Source organism: Epinephelus lanceolatus, chromosome 14 (assembly GCF_041903045.1).
Source record: "Epinephelus lanceolatus isolate andai-2023 chromosome 14, ASM4190304v1, whole genome shotgun sequence".
Lineage (NCBI taxonomy): Eukaryota > Metazoa > Chordata > Actinopteri > Perciformes > Serranidae > Epinephelus > Epinephelus lanceolatus.
Window position 1 is genome coordinate 31,819,237 of NC_135747.1, and position 22,471 is coordinate 31,841,707.

The following is a 22,471-nucleotide window of genomic DNA, read 5'->3' on the forward strand; positions in this document are numbered from 1 at the left end:
AATTTATGTTGAGGCGCTGAAGAACCTTAATTTTCTTGTAATGTGACCGTATTTTTATTCGTCTAAATACGTGGTAGGATCCTTTAAGCCGACAGCTGGTCTCTCCCGCAGTTAGAAAAAACAACAACAAAAAGCATAAGTCTTGACTCACATAAGTGATTTCAAATTTCCAATGAAAGGATAAAAATGAGAATGAATGAATTGCAGCTCTGAGCTTTAATTGCTTTTTCATGATCCAGCAATCCTGCAGGAAAATGCAGCGTAAAAAAGCCCAATTAGAGTCTTTTCACTTTGTGCTGGAGACAGCAGGGTTCAGGCTGATTGTCTTTCTCTGCTAGTTGCTCTGCTCCAGAAGGTGATACTGGGTTGGACCCCTGTTACCCTCCGAGCCTTCTGTTAAATTTGGCAGAAAAAACACCGGGGCTCAAGGAAGAACAAAGGCGTGCCGGTTTTTCACCATAGAACCAGAAAAAGAATCCCTGAAGAATGGATTAATTTGGTCTAATCGAGGAGACCCATTCCATGCTTACTCTAGCAATGAGAGCTATTGGAGCAAGCAGGAAGCAGCTCTCCTTATTAAACTGCCTAAAATGGCTCGGAAGTTCTTTAGCATGCTCCCTCTATACAGCAGATGCTCTGCATTAATTGGTCTATGAAGGCCTGACCTGGGGTTCTGTGCGAGGGCTTTGAGAAGCATATTTAGTATTTGCTATAACCTGGCGTACATGATGTGTGCACTCGAGGGCCGTATTTCATATTATACAGTTCTTAATGTTGTGTGTGCTTCGGGGAGCCGGTGTTTGGGAGGTAATGTTTTAACAGCAGGTAAGTCCTAAACACCATTCATCAGAGGCCTGCTCTCTCCCCTCATCCGGCCACAGCCATGACTGATGGGCCTGTCTTTTGTATGAATGTTTAGCACAGTGGAAAGCCATATGCCACTGGCACCGACTACTGCCCAACACCTCCTACTGTAGCAGTGGTGGAGAGAAGAAGGAGAAGAAGAAAGTCAGAGAGAACAGCAGAATGAGAGGACAAGAGGAAGGGAAATGAACAAGAGAAAAACTGGACTTACTACTCACCACCTGAAAGAGCAGCTTGAAATTCAACAGCACCTACAAGGGCAAAACTTTAAATACACGTCATGAGCCTTTGCATACAACACGGATGCATGTATACATACACTCAGCTACACAAGTTAATAGTGGTAGAGATGTATTTTTAATAAGAGAAGCGGTGGTGGGAGGTGAGAGGGGAGGTGGTGCTGGGCTGGTCCATCTGTCCCAAGCAGCCTCTCTCCCAGTGCTGCTGCCGCCCCCTCGTGAGAGAAGCACAGCTGTTACTGGAAAGCCCTACTGTCCAGAAAAGGGCCTCGCACTCCTCCCCTCCACCCTCCATCCCCTCTGTCCCTCCACCTCTACGCCCAAACACCCCTGCAAGAGGATGAAACGAACCAGCGAGCCCAGCCACTGTGCAGTCAGCCTGCGCGTCTGCAATTTCAAACCTCTTTAGATCATTTTTCATGCTCACCAGAAATGAATAATGCACACATTAACTGGTGCCAGTTAATAAATTTCCGTCTCACTGCACTATATTTTTCAATAAGGGTCTAGCTGCTTCGTTTTGTTTTGCAAAACAGCCTCAGAAGGCTCCTGCTGCAAATTATCCCAGCCCACCCCCCACCACCCCTTTTCATCCGCAGCCAGAGAGCCTTAGCTTGACTCAAGAAATGATAAAAATGATCATAAATCGGCTTAAATTTCCACTGTTGCATGCAAATGTCAGAGTATATCAGCCTTTTTGTTGTATCCATGAGCATTTAGTGCGTTTCTCAGCTGCAGATAATACACCACAACGTTTTTCACAAGAGTGCATCCTCTACATTCAGCCCCCAGGGCACCGCTACATAGAAACAGAATCAATCTTGGGGAACTTCCAGGCTTTGTAAGGGAGCCAAATTGGCAGACCATGTCTGTTATATCAGTTCAGCAAAGCCCTGGCTAGCATCTGGCCACACTGGACGTTTTATAGCCCATCTCTAACTATTAATCATTGGCCGCGACATCACAGACTCTCAAGAGGGTGGCTGGATGCTCCGTTACAGCGAACGCCACTGAAAATGCCAGGGCATGTAGACATGACAGTCCCAATACCCACTGACAGTAGCCCTCCTTAAAATGACAGAGTGCATCCAAGCCAGACGGACAGAGTGGTGTCAGGGAAGCGCTGTGACAGGCGAGGGGACCCCTCCGAAAATGCCACCGTGCCCTAGTGGCCTACAGTGTTGTAGTGCACTGGTAGTATCTGTTCTGAGGTCGTGTCATGTAATATGATCTAGATGAAGCGGACAGGGTGGGTCCCTCTCCAGGATGTGGATGGGGTGTCAGACAAGCTGCTCCTCTAATAAGGGCTGCCATTCTAATGATCACTCAGTCAGCCTAACCTCTGACCCCTACTGTTATAAGAAACAGAGGGAGGGGCAGGCTGGGATGGTGGGAAGGACTGCGGGTTCAAATGCGCAGTATTTACATCAATTAGACAGGCAAGATGGAGGTGCCCATCAGAGCCCATTAGGATTGTTGTGGTTGGGGGGGGGGGCAGGAGGGAGGGACAGTGGGGGCCGCGCAGAGGCCCAGCGGACACATCACAGGACTGCCCTTGATCACATCCTGTCACATTGATGAGAACTCTGTCAAAGCCACTCGTACACATGTACAGTATGTTTGTGACTGTGCTTCAAGCTGCCGTGCCTGCTTCCTGTGCTTCGTCAAATTAAATCTCGAGGTTTTCTCGACAATGCGGCTAAAATCATGAATTCAAAAAAGGTTACCGTTCTCGCAATCCCGGGGCGACCATCACGCCTGTTCCCTCTGCTGCTTCATTTAATGGACATTTTATTGTAGCAGTTTGGATAAGCCCTGTGTTTCTTTATTTTGTTGGGGGGTGGTGGCTGTTGGTGCTTATCAGATGCAAAATAGCACACCTGCTGTTCCAAAACACCCTCACTGGATTCAAATTAGTGCTCCCCTGCTTCTTGTTCTTCTGTTGAATGTGCTGCGGCAACAAAGGGATGACAATGTGTTTTTTATAACGAGTTTGTTGAATTTACTATTACAGATTTTGGCTGTGAACAATCAAGACGTGGCTCTCCCGAATCCATTGATTACAATGATCAAAACTCATCAGTGTGATTAATAGAACACAATAAAGCACCCCTCCTGAGAGCTGATTTCATTATATCATTGTGACGGAGCATCCAAGCAGGTAAAAGGTGTACAGTGGAAACCCGGAGAACAAGGAGAGGACTTCATAAGGCTGTAGTATCCCATCTTTTATTAATGTCACTCCCTAGGACAGCAGGTTTTTGTCAGTCAGAATGGATAATGAAGATGTTGGCGGGGTCGGTGAATCCATCCCTTTAATACTCACATATTTTATGATAATGAAAGGTATTCAAAGAATGATTATGATAAAAGTGGGCTCCCCCACTGATGTGCCAGCACAGCTGTGCAGCTAGACAGTCAGCTGCAGGCACCCAATGAAAGGATCACACGGAAAGTAAAGAAAGGATCCATATGAACATAAAGCGAATAGCTGATGGTTTTGGAGCCGGCCGTGCATCGGCGGCACTGCGTGTTACACTGCATGACGAAAAATAATACGAGGGAAGAGCTTTCAGTCTCGAATGTCACTATCCAAACCTTTTTGATCTTGTTCTGTCTGCATTCGCTCCATAGCATGAAGTCCTTTCACCATACTGACCTTTACATGAGTCTTGTTGAAACAGGTTTCATCTTTAACTAAACAATACTTGGGACTGTGCCGTACTGTACAGGCTATTTGTTGTGCTTTCGGCTTTATCTATCGCAAACTCTTTACATCAAAGCAGCGGAAATAAAAACAGAGTTGAGTAAGAAGGAAATTTCATCATGTGATATTAGTTGCATATTTAGGGGGACGTCGACGGTCGTGTGTGCTGTGGCACCCCCCGACGTGCGTATCAGTAACATCTCCCGAGCATCAAAGCATCAACTGGTGTATTGTACTGTATGTGTAAACAAACTCAGCAAAGCCATACCAGCCCGCCAGAGCTTCAAAAGTTCCCTGCGAGCTGTAGGAAGCAGGTGAAAAAATAGAAGTGCGTTGAACTTTGACCCCGGGTGCACACTTGTTGACTGATGTTTCACACTGGGGTCGCCTTTTCCCTCAGCGGCATTCTTCCAAGACCGTCATTCCTTGTGTGCGAGTGTGTATGTGTGTGCGTGCATGCATAGTCCCCGGGGAGATCATCCCCTTCTCCCTTTGAAGGCTCTGCGCTATAGAGCTGTTTTCATACAGCACCGGCCATGGGTTTCCTGTCTCGGCTGACCCCTCGTCTCCTTGTGGACACTTCAGAAAAACTTCCCAGCACAAACACCTTTCTCCCATTAACTACAGAGGCTTCAGCAGAGGCAGGGAGCTAAAGGGGGTTTTGAACCTCAGAGTGCCACATCACTCAGGAACAAAGAGACGGGCATTAAAAAACAAACATGATAACCACATTAGCCCACCGGTGGTCAGCGCTAGCCAGCTGATGCCTCTCACAGACTGTTTTTCCTGCTTGAATTAAGACTGCATTTGTGATTCGCAGATTCGTGGTCAAAGCTGTAGCAGCTCTTCAGCACAGGGACATTTGGAACTCCTGAGAAAGGGCCAAATCAAATAACTTTTACAACAAATTCTCTGGACTCACACATGCCTGGTGCTCGGTCCAGCTGACACAACACAGGGCAAGAGATGAAAAGAGGATGGGGTTCACCGTGGATCAGTTCCACATGGCCTTCAAATGGAGCAACAAAAGCAGCACAGCGCGGACGACCATGTAACCAGTATAGGCATCCAGCACACCTGCCCCAGACACATTTCACACCCATGAAATCAAATTAGACACTTGGTACACAAACAGTCTCGCAAACTTGCAACTGTGCAACATATTGCTTTTTCCCGTTTAAGAGTTCTTGTTCCCCCGAAAGAACAAAACTAGAGCCCGACACACAGATCATGGTCTTTATTTCCAAATGGTACAAAGCCAGAATTAGTGAGATAAAATAATACAAAGTGGAACAATGGAAAAATTTGTTTTACGGTAGGCAGGGGTTCCAGTGAGGCTCCCTCAGGGCGCGGGGCGTTTAAGCTGGTCCAGTTTGCGTCGCAGCATGTTATAGTTGTCTCTGGTCCCAGGAGCCTCGGGGTCCAACTTTAGAGACAGCTCGTAGTGTTTCTTTGCCAGCTCCAGCTTTCCCCAGCGATGATACAGCACAGCTGAGGGGAAAAACAGAAACGCAATTCAAGCTGAGAGGCAGTGACCAGTCTAATTCTATTCATTTAGTGCGTTTAATACAGGTCAGATAGGCTGCACAATATTTCTTCTGCTGGCATGCACAATTATCTTTTTAAGCGTTTGATCGCCTGGAATCTCTTAAATATGTGACACAGGCAAAGTTGCAGTAGCTTACCTAGATTGCCATGGCAACTAGCAGCATTTGGGTTGATCTGGAGAGCATGAAGGAAGAAGCCCTCTGACTCCTGAGGACAAAAACCCCAACAACAAAACACACAGAATTATTTTTCCCTTTACAACACAAAGAAATGTACTACTTCTGGCTGAAAGCAAAAGACTCTGTGAGGAATAAAATCATCAACATGCATGAAAAATAATATTCAGAGTCAAAATGTTTACACGACTCTGACTGACCTTATATTTCTGTAATTTCCCCAGGACATTAGCCAATGAAAACATGATCGTGTGGTCGTTGGGGAGGAGCCTCAGAGCCTCTCGGCCGATCAGCTCTGCTTGACCTAAGTTACCTCGAAGACAGACGAGTACAAACAATGTCAAAATGTGATTTTTCTGTGATACACACCACTGCTCACATGTATTTAAGTGTAATTTACTCAACATATATGCTGTTAAAATGGTGTGTAAACATTCATACGCAGTTAACAAAACAAATCCAGAGATACATTTGTAAATAACAGCTGGTGTAGAGAGAATCTGACTGCTTGCTTTATTTGTCAGCAGTGTCTAAAGCAGAGTTTTTCCCTCTCCACACATGGAGGAGCGGTTTAGTCTCCTAATTAAGGTTGAACACAAGGCCCACTGGGTTATTGATCTCTGTCACAGACCCGTCTGATGTCTGGCCAGAAAATGGAGAAAGCGCGAGAGAGACAGACAGTCGGAGAGACAGACAGAGAGACAATGACAGTCACGTCCTGAGTCATGGCCTGTGCCCTTCAGACACAGCTTGCCAACATGCGCCTACATGTGTGACTGTGTCTGAGCGCCTCTGCCTGAATCTACACTGATTCTGCCTTTTGTTTGTGTAATGATCAAAACAAAAGAGGGGGGGTTTGAACACCAAAGAGAAAAGAATATTCCCAATTCCTTGCTATTTGAAAATGACACCTATTGTTCTTCTTTTCTCTCCTTTCTTTTTTTTTTTTGTTTGGTGGGGGAGCTGGGGAGAGGGGTAGAATTATTTCTGTCAGATTTGGGGAACAAATGCGGTGGGGGGACTCTGAGGGGGCGCTGTTCTGGCTGTGCTTGCCCACGTTTGATCAGGAACATACTGGGCCCTGATTGGATGGTTCCAGTGCCCTCCTGGGAGACTCCGCCCCCACGGGAGCGGCTTCTGACAAAACGGCTCGAGCGTTTGGAAATCAGAGCATTCTCCACACGGCAGGGAAGAGTGCCTTCAAAACTCACAACACAAAGCTTTAATACATAAATTTCAAGCATTGCTGATTCCTGCTCTTCCGGTCTAATCTTGTTGGCCATTTAGATTTCCTGCCTTTCCAAAATAACAACGCTGTGTTTCTTGGCTGTTAATGCTGGAACAAGCTGCATCCAGAACACAGAGTTCTTTCAAAGTAGTCACTTTACACAATGCACTTCACTTTTCTTAGATAAATATAATCTAACAAATGGGTAAAGCTTATTATTATCATACTAATTTAATATATTTATTACTATTACATGTCATTACATATTTTATTTACACAGTATGACACTAGTGTTGTCAGGATACTGAAATTTCTAACTTCCCTGACAAAAAATATATCAATATTTAACACCATTTTCAACACTATAAATATAACCAGGGGTAAAAATTAACTTTTTTATCCACCTGTCACTGTAACTGGTCGATACAAAATCTACTGACCACTCAGTAGATTACAGTTGGGCTTTTTCGACTGGTGAGTGGCACAAATCTAGCAGCCACTTGCATGATTTACCTGCAGTTGGCTGGTGCTAACTGTCAACCCTGAATATAACAATCAATAACACAATAACAATCAGCTTTCTTTTCGTGGTTAGTAGTAGGGATGTTTCTGGCGACTAATTTCCCTGTCGACTAAACGAAAATTTCAATTAAGAGGAGTCGATTAGTCTCAAAAAGGGAAAACATGAACATGAACGTGAACATGACGGCAACTAAAATAACATCTAAAATAAATAAATCACCTCTGAAATGTGGGGCACATTGAACCTTGCAGATTATCTGACAGAAATGATAGCAATTCACTTTAAAGTTAATAAAACAACTAAATTATAATCAAATTCCAGCTGAAATGAGAGGCATTATGCTCCGTGCAGTATGAATGTAAACCCTGCACATTATCCGACAACAACTCACTTAAAGTTAACAAATAATATAACATCTCAAAAAAGATAAATTGCTGCTGGATTAATTTTCTAGATCAAAGTACTGCCAAACCACGCTGGTTTTGCGAGAGGACATCTCTCCGATTTCCCACCGTGCTGTTTGAAAACTCCAGTCTACTCGAGCATTACCGCAGCAAGGGCGACTGCTGTCTGATGGCTCTGTAGCACCCACTAGTGGCGAGCGGCTGCATGACAGTTAAGTGGCCTTGTACAAGAATAAAACACTAATTGGTTTAACCGACTAATATTTCTGGTGCCGACTAGCGAGGGGGCGGACATTTAATCGTTTCGATGGCTAATTGCGAGCATCCCTAATCAGTATTGCAGAAAACAGATTACAAAAATATATTACAATTGATTTTAAGATGCTTAAATAACTTTAAAAGCTCAACATGGTTTAGCGAGTTATATAGCTAAGCCTCTGACTACGTGTGCTCCAAGTCGTGACCTGAGATCCTCAAACCTGCCCTCACTAGTTGTCCCCAGATTGAAGTTGGTAACTAAAGGTGACTGGGCTTTTGCCATCAAGGCCCAAAGGCTGGCTAGCTTGCTAGCTTTCCGTTTTTAAATCATTGCTTAAAACATATTTTCATAGTAAAGCTTTCCCTGTTTTCCCCTTTACTTTTGTGATTTGTAACTTTTGTGTTTTATTTTCTTTGCATTGTTTTGTTCTCATATTTTTACGCACTCTGTGAAGCACTTTGTGGCCTTGTTTAGATTAGTACTGTACAAATAAAATAGTATTATTATATTATCATAAAAAATGAGTACTGAATACTTTTCAAATATTCTAAATCGATATGCGTCGATTAATGGATATTTCTGACAACAGTATATCACAGCAATTATAGTATTTCTGATATTAAAGACACATTAATCAGCATTGTAAATGAAGAGGTTGTCTTGTGTTAATCTGTATATTAGAAGATCTCTAAATCAGAGTGATAGCTGGTTTCAGTGTCTGTGATGTGTGGTATCTTTGTGCGTGTGTGTGCGTTTTGTTAATACCTGTGTTGTCCAGCAGTATGACCATGTTGTTCCAAGCCAGACTGTGGTCAGGTTTTAGCACAGTTGCGTTCCTCCACGCGTTCAGAGCATCCACATGTCTGTTCAGGTCGGCATACTGTCATGACAAGAGACATACACTGTTTCTCTATGTGTGATGTGTGATAAAAAACCAACCAATAAATATAAGTTTTATTATTTTTAATTTGGTTTAAATTTTAGGATTTGAGTTGTAGAGGAGCACCGAATAGAACTGATTATAACCTTTATTTTTGTTTGTTAAAGCTGCTGTATTTTTTAACACCCTTGTGTCTCACCAAGCGTCCCAGGTTATAGTAGCAGTCTGGGTATTTTTTCCGGAAGCGGATGGCGTTCCAGTAGCTCTGCTCTGCTTCCTCAAACTTCTGCAGACTGTTCTGAACTATACCCAGATTCATCCATGCTGCAGCAAAGTCCGGCCTACACAGATTAAAAAAAATACATTCAGTAGGGAGCTTTTTCAAGATATCTGGAGTGAGTAAAATAAATTGGTTGTCTGTCTGTAGTGAGCAGAGTGTTCCTATGTGTTGGGCGACGTACTGAATAGAAACGGCTTTAGACAGCAGCTGCTCTGCCTCGATTAGCTCGTTCCTCTCCTTCAGGATATTCCCCAGGTTGTTCATGGCGTGGACGTACGTAGGATGCAGCCTAAAAGCCACAGAGAGAATACAGTTAACATGACTCAGCCCTCTCAGCTAGCAAGTAGCTGATTGGATTGCCACTGCTTGTGAGGAGACAAACCTGACTGCCTCTCTGTAATACGCGATAGCAGCAGTAGAGTTGCCTCTGTCAGCCAGGTTCTTTCCGACATTATAATGGACCTGAGGAAGCAGTCGTCAACACATGAGGCAAGCATCAGAGTGTTTTTAATTACTTGGCTGCAATCTGTTTCCACATGTGGACAAATGTTTTACTGACACATGCTGTATTTACCTTGGCATTGAGCGGACAGACAGACAGCGCACTGGTGAAGAGGCTTTGCTCTGACCGCCACTGGTGACTGCGCAGAGCACAGCGAGCTACATACACACACAACAGCGCGAGCACCGACACAAACAGCGGCTTCTGGAAAAGAAGACATTCAACAAACACGTACTGTAAATCATTATAACCCTTAAGCTTAAAAATCAATTATCTGTGACTCAGAGTTAATAGCCTGCAAATGTATCTGTGTAACACGTGGACGCCACCTGCTGTCATCATCCCTTTATAGGTGAGTCATTAGTCATTTCTCATGCCTGCCCCTGCTCTGCATCACTGAGTTACTGAATAGTTAAAGCTGCGTTAACAGATGGTGAAATAAAAGAGTTGGAAACCAGGACGGTGGTGGCTCATAGAAACAGAAAGGTCACTGGGTTGTTGGAAAGTGAGGGTTCGACAGGATGTGGTATGCTTTACTTAGATGTTATGATTCAGCCCTACCCTGTATTTGGACCAGCGGCAGCAGCAGTGTCCCACAGAGTAGGCCAGCAGTAGGCAGTAGCCAGCTGAAGACAGGTAGAGCACTCTCTCAGCAATGACGAAGCCCACCCTGAAAAAAATGTTACAGGCCGGCAGGAAGGGGACCACCAGCAGCACCAGACCCAAGGTCAGTGTCCTGGCAGGGAGAGAAAGAGGTCACTAAATGCCAGACGGTTATATACATGTGTGTGACACTTTAAAATGGCGGTCTGACACTGTATGTAGGCTCAATAAACACAGGAAACTTTCCCTGTGAAGCACACACTCAGTCTGTCTCTAAACCAACAGAGAATTTTAAAACTCAATCCAGACTTGGTGCTCCGGTCACACTGCGCTGGATATGGTACAATTTTCATAATGAAGTGTAAAGTCTAGAGAGGCCAACATGTACTTCGTTTCATCTGCAGCGAGTGCGAGATGGCAGTGCTCGCTTACCTCCTTCTCTGGCTGTCCTGCGAGCATAAGGCTTGGCTTATCAAGCCTATCAGGACGCACCAGAGCAGCAGCAGCCACACCATCCTCCAATCAGTGGCTGACTTAATGAGAGGCACACAGCCCATGGACCAATCAAAACACAGCCACCAGGGACACAGCAGCAGCCAGGCATTCAGAGAGTAGTAGTAATTATAGTTCACTATCTGCCAATCAAAGAGGAGCGGGAGGGGGGCAGAATGGGAGAGAGTAGGGGAAGATGAGGGAGGAAAAGCATTTCAAATTCAGAATCAAAGTCAATCACTGCGTTTCATGATGAAGATTACTTGGGGCAAACCTAATATTAGACGTTTGATTAGACCTAAACTATGACCGAATGAAATACGCTTCATTTACAGTCAGTTCATTGCTGCATAGATCCTAACATACATTCAAACACACAGTTCACCCAATTAAACTGATAACAACATGATATTACTATATATGATGGAGATCAGTGATACTCAACTTACAGCCCGTGGGCCAAATCTGGCCCTCAACAGGGTGCCTGATGGCCCCCAACTATTTTCTAACTCACAATGAAAATACACTGATTCACACTGGGATTTTTTTGTACTTTTAGTATAAATACAGTGCCAGAGCAGACATAATAAAAGCATCAGAATGGAGTTTGATTATCAGAAAAAAGCCATGAGATGATCGCCAGAGCCCCGACAGAGGGAAGAGAGAAGTCCTCAATTCCTAGACATACCCCTGCACACACCTGACCTCTGTAGGACTGCTGTGTTGGCCCGTGGCCTCCTGTCATTTTGCAAAAGTGACCCCCCAGGCAAGGCAAGCTGAGTTTCCCTGATCCAGATGCTAGCTATTTAAAGTACAGATCACCCCAAAATCAACAAAGCATATTTGTTCTCTTACCTGTAGTGCTACTTATCAGTCTAGATTGTTTTGTTGTGAGTTGCCAAGTGTTGGAGATATCAGCTGTAGAGATGTCTGCCTTCTCTCCAATATAACAGAACTAGATGGTACTACGTTGATGGTGCCCAACCACCAAAGAAATACATTTAAAAAACTCAACAGCAACGTCACTTTCCAGAAATCATGACCCAGTTACTCAAGATAATCCACAGACCTTGTTGTGAGCAGTTTCATGTAGGAACTATTTTCTTTCTACCGAACTACGCCTGCCAACAATATCACTGTACAGAAGGAAGCGTGCATCTACTGCTAGCTCCATTAGCACCACTGAGCTAGTGTTACAGCTCAGCCGAAAGGGACGCCATTAAAAGGCCGAGTATTGTCTAAAAAATGGCTATTACAAGGTTCCTGGTATACCAATGCAATATTTTTCGACTACATTCGATAACCATTGTGTTTACAGAGGTATTTTGTTGCGTAAAATGCCACCACTCTTCTTCATCCAAATTATCTTTACACAGATACATTTTGTAGGTGTTACATTTATCAAAATATTTATAAAATAAGTGTATGAAATTGTACATGCTGAACTGCCAACAAATGCACCACAAACTGTTGTAGCTGGGCTGTAGCTGCTGCAGTAGTGGGCCTCATGGCCCCTGACTATTTTCTTATTCACAAAGAAAATAAATTAATTAACACTGGGATTCTTTTTGTACATGTAGTATAAATACAGTGCCAGATTGCATTAAAACGCTTTAAATAGAGCTTGTTTATCATAAAAAATGCCAGGAGATGATCCTAAGAGCTCCTGACAGAGGTCCAGTAGTGGGCCAATCAAACGTCACAATAAATCGAAGATCACTTACAGTGATCGGCTGCGAGAACAACCATGAAAAATAGTCTTTTTTTTTTCTAGATCTAAAAAAGGATCGAATGTGGGATTCATTTGACTGGAGAAGTTTCAATACTTGGTATTGGGTTATGCCGTTCGATACCTTTATGGTATTAAGTACTGATAGCCGTTAATGTTAACATATTGCATTGGCACGAACCTTTAGTCAATTTGTAGATGCAGGTTTCTTTTGCATTGTGATGCGGTTGGCGGATGTAGTTCAAGAGAAATAAAATAGTTCCTACATGTAACTGCACACAAGGAGGTCTGGATTATCTTGAGTAACCGGGTCATGATTTCTGGAAGGAGACATTGCTGTTGATTTTTCAATCTTTTTTCTTTAGCACTCAGCTTGAGGGCACAAGCTCAGTGTCACGTAGTTACATTATACTAGAGAGAAGGCAGACATCCTAAGGCTGATATCTCCAACACTCAGCAACTCACACCAAAACTAGATCGATGAATAGCACTACAGGTGAGAGGAGAAATATGTATTTTTGATTTAGAGGTGAACTGTCCCTTTAAGGTGTGATTAAATGTTGTTTTTCACAATGAATAACTTCCACAAAAAAAATCTTACTCACTCTAAGAAATATATTTTCTGCAAAAGAGGCAGGGTTGTCTACTTCAGTGAATGCCGGCGGTCCTGTTCCCATGATCCTCCAGCGTGCATAGAGCATTGAGAGTCCTCCAAGACCCATGAGAGCCAATCGTGTAAGCAATCCTGTTCGAAATATCTCACTTACCTGTCAAAAAAATATCACCACTGGTCACTGACACAGAAAAATCAATGTTTGTTAGCTACTTGCAGCTAAGCGCTGTTTCACGACTACAATGAACTTAAATTCATATTGCTTTACATAGAAAGTGTATGTGATGTGACATTAATCATACGAGAGAGTGCATAATTTATGACAGAAGGGAGGGGAGGGGGCGGGAATATAAACTGTAACTCACATCGAGTAGATTCTTCCTAAGGAGTAGCCTCTGGCTAAGTTCATACACATTAACATTACAGATCAGAAGGACATCAAAGGCTGCATTCACACCCTGAAGGAAAATACATAGAGGAAAAAAAGCAGAAATGGCATTTAAAATGTATATAGGTCAGCAACAAAATGGATCTTTAGCTCCCATCATACATATGAAAAACATGAGAATTATTTTTCATGTAAGCAAGAAGAACAAAAAGAGATCACATCAGTTGGTATGTCTTCATAAAGTATTAACTGGGCGAGGATTATTGCTCATGAGGTCTCTCTTTTAACATTGTTCTTACTGAATGTGATGAAAGCATCAACTCACAACAAAATCGCCTTTCAAAAAAAAAAAAAAAAAAAAGACTTTGTACCAAGACTGTGATGCCTTGTTCTTTACAGAGCATCGCTGCAGCACACAGCAAGAGGCTGACCACAACCCACTGGACAGAAAACCTGTCATCTCTGTCACTCCCTGGGAACACAAAGCCGAGACCAAGCCGGTTATGGACAGTTCAGGCTCAAAATGTAGGTGTTCAAACATAGATGGATTTTAAAAACAAGCAGCTGCACAATGTTTGATGCTGGCGTTATATACATCTGTGCAGTGCGGTATTACAGTGGACATGAAGAATCATATTGTGTTAAGATACCCACCTCTGTTGAAAGCCTTGCAGTAGGTGAGGAACGACAGCTGGAAGAACAGAGCGCACAAAAGATCTGCTCGGCCCACTATACCAGCCACCTTATTAACACGGAGAAGGGATAAGAAAGCGCAAGAGAGTGAAAATGTGATACTACTACCAAGTATACATTTAGAAACAGCATTATAATATACATCCCATCATGAATTACTGCATTTTGGATTTCATATTCCATTCTGTGCACACATCACAGTCTGTTTTGCATGGGGCATCCAGTTTATTAACAGAGATAGGGAGAAATCTCTCATTACCAGCATGGCTTGTTGGTGTGTGTGTTGTATACAGTGTGTGGGTACAGTATGGCTGGCATCCTGGGGTTGCCTGCTTTGATACATACAGCAGGCCTAAGCCAACAGTCTGCCTGCCTCCCACCCCCCAGGTCTCACCCAGTCCTTGACCTGCATGATTAAAGAGAATGGAGAGGGGGCATTGCTGCCTTCCAGCCAGGCTTTACAGCAAACACACATATGCTGGCAGGTCAATAAGCATCCCAACACAGTTAATAATCAGGCCGTGCTACCACATGCTCCTTGGCCCTGCGCTCCCAGCTGAGACGGGGCTTTTGTTCTTGGCATGGAACCACTGCATGTTTAGTATTGAAACCTCTGGACTAGTATCGAGATACCGTGATGTGCTGCTGTATTTTGTGAAGAAAAGTTTGTTCGCAGGCCAAAAATCACAACCAGTGTTACGTCTCAAAGGGCAGCACAGGTCAACAACGGCAACTGTTTGTGACTCAGCTAAAGTTTAAAGCAAGTTAAAGTTAAAGCAAGCTAGTTCGATTGGGGAACTGGTGCATCGACTATACAGCAAAAATAAGCTGATCTCGTCTTGGCTCGCGATCACGCCATGACCGTGACGCCAGCACACGTGTGTCATCTATACTCTGAGTACATCCTGGCTGTAGATGACTGAGTGGGGACGCTAGAGGGCGCTAGGTGCTTTTCTTTTTTGCAGCGTAGTTTTTCTAAGCCACAAAGAAGACAACGTTGCTAAGAAGGTTCATGTTTTGGGAAACTCAGCCCTGCAGCCCAAAACATTTCCTGACTGTATTGCCTCATAGCTACATCGCCTAAGTGACAGCAGATGGAGTTTAACCAAGGGACTGTTAGACTACAACTTGACAAAACAATTGAACGGTATACTAAACATGCAACATGTCTTCTACAGTGGAGTCACTCGCTGCCAGGCAGCTAAACGTTTTACAACTACGGTACTTGGATACAAATATGGAAAATGAGCTAAAGAGAACATTTGAAGAGCTACATGACAGTGTCGAGTCTGTTGCCCACCGCAGACATTGTCTGTCCACAACAAAAGCTTCCTCGGGATAACAATGGATATCACGTCACTGGATATAACGTTACTGGGACTAAAAATCTACAGAAGCGCTACCGCTTAATGTAACGTTACAGCACTGTGGTGAGGCCAGCAGGTCAACAGTGACTTCAGAGATGGTGAGAGACGTGTTTCATTAAGATGCTCTGGTAAGAATTGTTCATATACCTCTATCTGACTTGACTATCTTTTATTGTTTAGGGCTAAAATGTTTTAGTGAAAGTGAACTTCAGTTTGTGAAGGAATACTGCATGCTGCGCGCCGTTTTAAAACCTGGCCAAAAATAACGGAGTAACGCACCGTTTGGTAACGGTAACTGAGTTACTGAATTTAAAAACTAACGCGTTAGAGTATTAGTTACTGCCAAAAGTAACAGCGTTACTGTAACACATTACTAATAACGCGCTACTGCCCAACACTGATCATGACACTGTAAATATTAAGCATAAACTAGGCAGGATTTTTCTAAAAAACAATGTATAGACTCATACTAAAGTAATTCTCTCAATCATCACTTATGACCCACTGGAAGTGTGCAGCAGTGTATTTTCTGTTTCTTATTTTCTGTGTTCGGGACATTAATGGGCGTGTACCCCCCCAGCACTAAGATGAGTTTGGGGCTTTACAAAAAGGTAGCGACCCGGTGCCAGACAGTAAGTAGCCGTCAACCAGAAGACACAGTGCCAAAAATAAGGCAATTATAGCAGAGTGAAATGCCAAACAAAAATGAATCAAAGGTTGGCTTTTACTTTCACTTTCACTGGTGAGCGTGTTTACGAATGATTACTGACAATCCTGCATAATATACCTTTAATTCTATTTCAAAAAATGCCTTTGCCATGCCAAAAGATGGTTGTCAAAGTCAGTGCATGAATATGCAAAATGTACAACACTTTTGATTTCATAATCTGTATGAAGTTACATGTTAACACTTCAGGTTGGTGACTTACTGTGTCAGAAAAATGGAAAAACCAAGAGTAGAAAATGCAACTCTGACACAGAGGAATGTCAGTAAATGGGGGTAAAATCTAGTGAGGGGCAACAGTTGTGTACTGTTGTTGCAGCATACCTCTTGCAGGTCCTGTAAAACTCACCTAAATTCACCTACAACGCCTAACCAACACATACCCAAAGTAAACTGAATGCTGTTCTTGCTCCATTTCAGTACATGTAGATGCACAGTCAGGACAGATGCAGGGCAATAAATTATGGATAATGTGTGAAGAAATATGATGTTTGAAATGATGCAACAGCAGTTTGTGGATATCTATGGATGCAATAATGTGTTTGTTGGATTTAGGTCATCTGGATGACTGGGAGTTTGTGAGAAATGAACCAATAGCTGTGTAAGCAGAGTTTCTGTCATAATAAAGATTATAATAACACTTCATAGGTGAGTAGTAACGGTTTGAGCCTGCTGAGGTGGTTGTGTCTTGAAATGAGCAGCAGTACTGGAACCGTGAGGAGTGTAGCTTTCAAATATGTTGTATGAGTGAAACACTTCAACAACAACAAATACAGCTGTTCTTTTCATATCATAAATCATCAAAAAACACCTTAAGGGAGTCCATAGATGGCTTATCTGAGTTTTTAACAGTTTTTTATGGACGTTGTACTGTACTGCATGGTGAGACAGGGTTTCAATAGAGCTTACAAGCCTAACCAAATCTGTCTAAGTTGTATCTTCAACCACACACAGAGACTGTTTCTATGCAAAGTTTTTTGGAGAACCTATGATCTAATGCAATGTGTTAAAAAAGAAGGTTTTTCTGTGTGCTGTATTTGGCAGTTATTGTTTTCTAGCAGCATTTTCTTTTTAGACAACATTATGTCATTTTGTGGGTTGTCTGAAAAGTTTTCATAACACAACACAATAGTTTGCATTTGCTATTGAGCAAACCTGAACACAGTTTAGATGTGTGTACGTGTCACACACCCTCAAATCTGGCACTGTTGTTGTGAATGTGAATCAGTGCGCTCTGCGCAAATAACTATCAAAGCCTTCCTCTCTATGTGTTGCTATTAGACTGCTGAGCACTTTGGAGTTCATGGGATGAATAGGGCATGTATGCTATACTGACAATGTATACTGTCAGCACTGTATCTACTGTTCTGTGTATTTAAGCAGTATCACACGAGAGGGAGTGACGTTGTACTATATATCGTCACGGCTGTGATTCGGTCATAGGCACGAGGCCGCAGGACAATTACAGCCGTGACGATATACAGTACAACGTCACGACCTCGAGTGTGATATTGCTTTTATACAACAGTTCAACAACAGCTTAAACAGCAATGCTGAGTAAGGACATGTTAACAAACGCTGATGAAATAAATGATTTAAGTATGTTATGTAGCTCTGCCAAAGAAAAAAAAAAAAACAAACAACAGTTCCCCCAGTCTGTTGCCAGGCAATGCAGCACACACGCCAGGAACTCACAAGTTACTTTGTATTTACATTGATCTGCAGCTGTGTAACTTTGTCTAGTTCGGCTGATGAAACGTCAGTGTAGCGAGTGTGACAGTTGGTTAATAAACGGTTGTATTTATATTTATAACACCTGTGAGTGGAGTGATTTTACTGTTACATGTCCCAGTGATGTTGTACTCTATATCAGCACTCATGGAATGCCTCTCGTCCAATCAAATTACTCAGTCAGAACTAACTGTTGTATAATAACAATATATTGCATCTGGTTGTACTACTTGTTTTCTTTAGCGCTACTCTGAGAGCCAAGCATGTAAGAATTCTGATGTTCTGCACAGAAATGAAATCTTGAACTGTACTCACACTTTCTGTGTGGACAGGATGTGCGGCAAAGAAGAGAGCAGCAAGCAGAGAAGTCTTTGGAGCGTGATTCAGTATGCTACCCTTGTCATCATAGGCCAGTCCACCAATCAGTATAGCAAACAAGTCAATCATAAGGGCAGATATGACAGCATGGAGGATGATGTTCAGCACATGGAAGCCAACGGGGTGCAAGCCTCCCGCCAAGAGGTAGTTCAGCCTGCAACAGCAAGAGGGGAAAATACCTTATGTTAAATGCATGACAGATGTAAGAAAGTACAGACGTGTGTGTGTGAGGACAAAAAGTATTAGTCATGTGTTGTATCTGCAGGCTCTATCACCCAGGACAGTAACTGCTAGGATGGAAGCGCTAATAAGTGACCTTGTTGCTTGAGGTGGCAGCAGCGTGCTTAATTGAAGCCTGCACCTCGTTAAGACTGCATGAGCTCCGGCAGGAAGAGCCTGGAGCAAGCTGCAGCCTCCAGGGCTGTCTGCTGATAGTGTCCTTGGCTTCTCAGTCAGATCCTCCCCTTCGGTCCTCCACAGTGCCAGCCTCTCATCCAAATATAGTCGCTTCTGGCTCCAAAAAAACTAAGATGGTGGCAACCATAATGCTTAACTTGAGGCTTCAAAACAGGAGTCCATTAACCAATGGGTGACGTCACGGTGGTTACAATCAATATTTTCACTCTCTATGTTCTGGAGTGAATGGGAGGGAGGACTTGCGACCTTGCGAGGTGTCCCCCTGCCACAGTGCTGTGCAGCACTAGACTCAGACCAGCCCAGTGACTGGCAACAGATGCACATTTTCCGTAATGTCTCCAAGCAGGCCTTAGTCTGTCTCATACCTACGCACAGAGGATGAGGAGGGACACATCCAAGTGTACTTTTGTTTGCAGACATAAAGAGAAGCTTCAGCATATTACCAGGCTGCCAGACCATACACAAGTGCCAGAGCAGCTGCACAGACTACTGTAAATGGGAGCCAAACCAATAAGCCCAAGATCAGACTAACCAACCATCTGCCTGGGGCTCTACACACCTCTTTTCTAAATGCAGACATACTGATGTGAAAGCTGACTTAGATGTAGATCCTGATGCAGGTAGCCACAATGGCAATTACAGTCCATTTCTTTCTGTGTTTGCTTTCAGTGTTGCAAATGATCCATGTAAAAATTGTGGTTATTTGGAAAGCTGTAAGAGGCTCACACAGTTGCATGAGTCCTTGTTCACCCGGATCGCTACAGTAGCCACTAGTACAGAGTCACAATAGCCACATTTATGATAAATACACCAGAATTTTCCTTTGATATAACATGTACTCTAACGGTTAAAGTGTTAGCAGGAACTATGTCGAGGTGGCCTGTTAATCAATGTAAGCACCTGCATGTTGATCAAATTCAATTATTTTTTGTAACCATGGTATAACATCAGTGTCTGAGCTCACACGACAGATATATATGCCCTTACCGAAATGTAAGGACAGTGAGAGGTCGGTAGGATTTGTGACTAGAGTTGCTACTCAGGTTGCTCCCCCAGAAGTCATTGCTCCAGATGTTGTTCAGAGGTGTTGCTGGTCTTAAGTCCTGAAACAGAAACACACAGTTAGACTGATGCTGCAGAGGCAGTGCCGTAAAATGTACAACAACACATGTGAGTAAGAGAGACAAATACCTTGTTGTTGACAATTGCTTCAGAATCATCAAACACAAACTCCCCATCATAGCTGTTGATGAAGCACAGGAGAGCCACCAGGGCGACAGTGACCTTGGCCCGGACTGGAGCGAGCTTTGGAAGGGGTATCTGGTGATCCCAATAGACTTCACACAATGCCATGATGCACCGGGTCTTTGGTCATTCTGTATCATCCTCTGGTCCCTGAGGGGGAGAGGATGGGTGCAGGCAGAGAGCAGTCACATTGTGTCACCTGCTACAATCACAGGTTGTAAACACTAATAACAAGCTTAATAAAGAAGCATGGCCTTAATAAAGTAGGTGAAATCATACCTTATCTTCTAAGAGACATACAGTGAGAGGTCACCGTGGCTTGTGTAACTCCCATGTTAGCTCATTTGCTAGCTAGCAAACGTAAAACCTGGCGACGGAGCCAATACTCGCACCTGCACAAAAACGTTGTGATTAGTTTTGCAGTTTGAAACAAAGAGGTTAAATCATGCCGCTTATGACGGTGAAGGGTAACGTTACCTTGGAAGTTAGCAGGCTAATAAAGCATGACTTTAGCATGTCTCGTTAGCGGCTGCTATTCCCATTTACACGGCACAAACATGACAGGCGCGCGGTAGAAACTGTACCGGTATCGCGCGCTACCTATTTAAAATGTTTCGCCAAAAACTGACAAGATTTTCAGTCACATTAGACACCACCGGCGAGATGCAGAGGGACAACTCGCGGCTGTAAACAAATATACACGCTCAAGTTGCAACACTTCCGGTCTAGCGTAAGGGTCACGTGTTCGTTTTCAGCCAATAGCTGAAAAGCTGCAGTCTTCTTCTTCTTGTACTTTTCCTTCTTCTTCTTCTTCCTTTCCGTCTTGTAGTTTTTCTTCTTCTTCTTGTACTTTTGTCTTTTCCTCTAAGTTTTTCTTCTACTTCTTCTTCTTGTAGTTTTCTTTCTTCTTCCTTTTGCTCATGTAGTTTTTCTTCTTCTTGTAGTTTTTCTTCTTTTTCTTTTCCTCTTCTTTAAGTTTTTCTTCTTCTTGTAGTTTTCCTTCTTCTTTTTCTTCTTCCTTTTGCTCTTGTAGTTTTTCTTCTTCTTCTTCTTCTTGTAGTTTTCCTTCTTCTTCCTTTTGCTCTTGTAGTTTTTCTTTTTCTTGTCCTCTTCTTTAAGTTTTTCTTCTTCTTCTTGTAGTTTTCCTTCTTCTTTTTCTTCTTCCTTTTGCTCTTGTAGTTTTTCTTCTTCTTCTTGTAGTTTTTCTTCTTTTTCTTTTCCTCTTCTTTAAGTTCTTCTTCTTCTTCTTCTTCTTCTAGTGTTCAGTGAGATTGGTAAAGTTGAGTTAATGGCAAATGGGGCACAGCATGGTTTCATTAATTTCACATACACACATACAGCATACTGTGAAAGGTCTTACAGGTTAAACAACGCAACACATGTACTTTAGTCTCTTAGAGAACTTTATTGTACTTATAGTTTAAGAAAACAAATACAAACTGACGGTTTTTTAGCTGAGGTAAAAAGTTGATTCAGTTCTTCGGTTTCCTTCACTTCTTCCAAAGATCTGGAGGTTATCAATCTCATTCTGCTAGACTAGACTAAGAGGTGCCAGGTTTCAGGAGCAAGTTAAACACTTTGTTGCCTACTTCATGTAAAATTCTGCTTCAGAGGCTTTTCCACCCTGACTAGAATACAGGTCTCGGATACAACAATGAATACTTAGTGTGACCATGTTTAAAGATATTGAGCATTGTGCAAAATATTGTCAATCAGTAGCTTCAGTTCAAAAGAATCTGTATCAGGAAATGTGTGAATAAATGCACATGTACTGACAGTGAGAAGTAGACTGAATGAGGAAAAACTGAGACATGTTATTGAAACTGCACTTAAAAATATTGGCGATGATGGAAGTTACATGTTATGCTGAGATGGTCATAGTGCTCCGGCCCATCCAAAATCAATTGGGCTGTATGTGGCCCATGTAATAAAATGAGTTGACACCCCTGCTTTACAGTATATAAACAGACCTTGTGTTTTAATGCAGTGGTTCCCAGCTGGTGGGTCAGGGTCCAAAAGTGGGTCGCTGGTCCATTCTGAATGGACCTCAAGTGACTCAAACATGTCAAGTTTGTCTAAAACACACTATTTTGAAGTAAAGTAAATTTCCAGCAAAGAGCTTTTATTTTGAATTGCTGTTTCCTGCTGTAGAGTGAGTGACTAACAGACAGCTACTTGTCAGAGACATCAACTAGCTCAACAACATGGCCACACACAAGTATGACGCTGAATATATTAAACTGTGTGGACCTTGGACTAATGACTAAGGAGAAATCTGGACCCTGTGGCTGGACCAGTTGGGAACCAGTGCTTTAATGCAGCTCATGATTTTGGATTATTATATTTACCTTTCTCTTACTGTGATTTCTTTTTTTCCTAATTTATGTAAAGGTTGAATCTTGTAGTTTTTGCAATGCAACAGTTTGCTTTAAAATCGATCACTTCCTCCAGTCCCTTTGACTCTCTCCTGCTCTGTCTATC

At 42.9% G+C, this 22,471-nt stretch overlaps 1 protein-coding gene across 2 annotated transcripts; it reads right to left on the reverse strand.

Moving 5' to 3' along the window:
- Positions 1–5,032: 5,032 nt before the first annotated feature.
- tmtc4 (transmembrane O-mannosyltransferase targeting cadherins 4) lies at positions 5,033–20,690 on the reverse strand. Of its 2 annotated transcripts, none has more exons than XM_078174635.1 (19): positions 20,468–20,690; positions 20,270–20,382; positions 19,937–20,140; positions 19,733–19,848; positions 18,266–18,482; positions 14,090–14,177; positions 13,807–13,907; positions 13,413–13,505; positions 13,040–13,201; positions 10,646–10,848; positions 10,172–10,346; positions 9,683–9,814; positions 9,491–9,570; positions 9,290–9,397; positions 9,028–9,169; positions 8,714–8,828; positions 5,735–5,838; positions 5,496–5,565; positions 5,033–5,301 (listed from the first exon to the last, which is right to left on the reverse strand). In XM_078174635.1, exons 3-19 carry the CDS (start codon positions 20,096–20,098, stop codon positions 5,153–5,155), a joined length of 2,217 nt encoding a protein of 738 aa, XP_078030761.1. In that variant the 5' UTR covers positions 20,099–20,140; positions 20,270–20,382; positions 20,468–20,690; the 3' UTR covers positions 5,033–5,152. The 2 variants fall into 2 exon arrangements, with proteins under 2 accessions (XP_078030761.1, XP_033474125.2); XM_033618234.2 differs by having other exon boundaries at positions 5,735–5,847.
- Between the last annotated feature and the right edge of the window lie 1,781 nt (positions 20,691–22,471).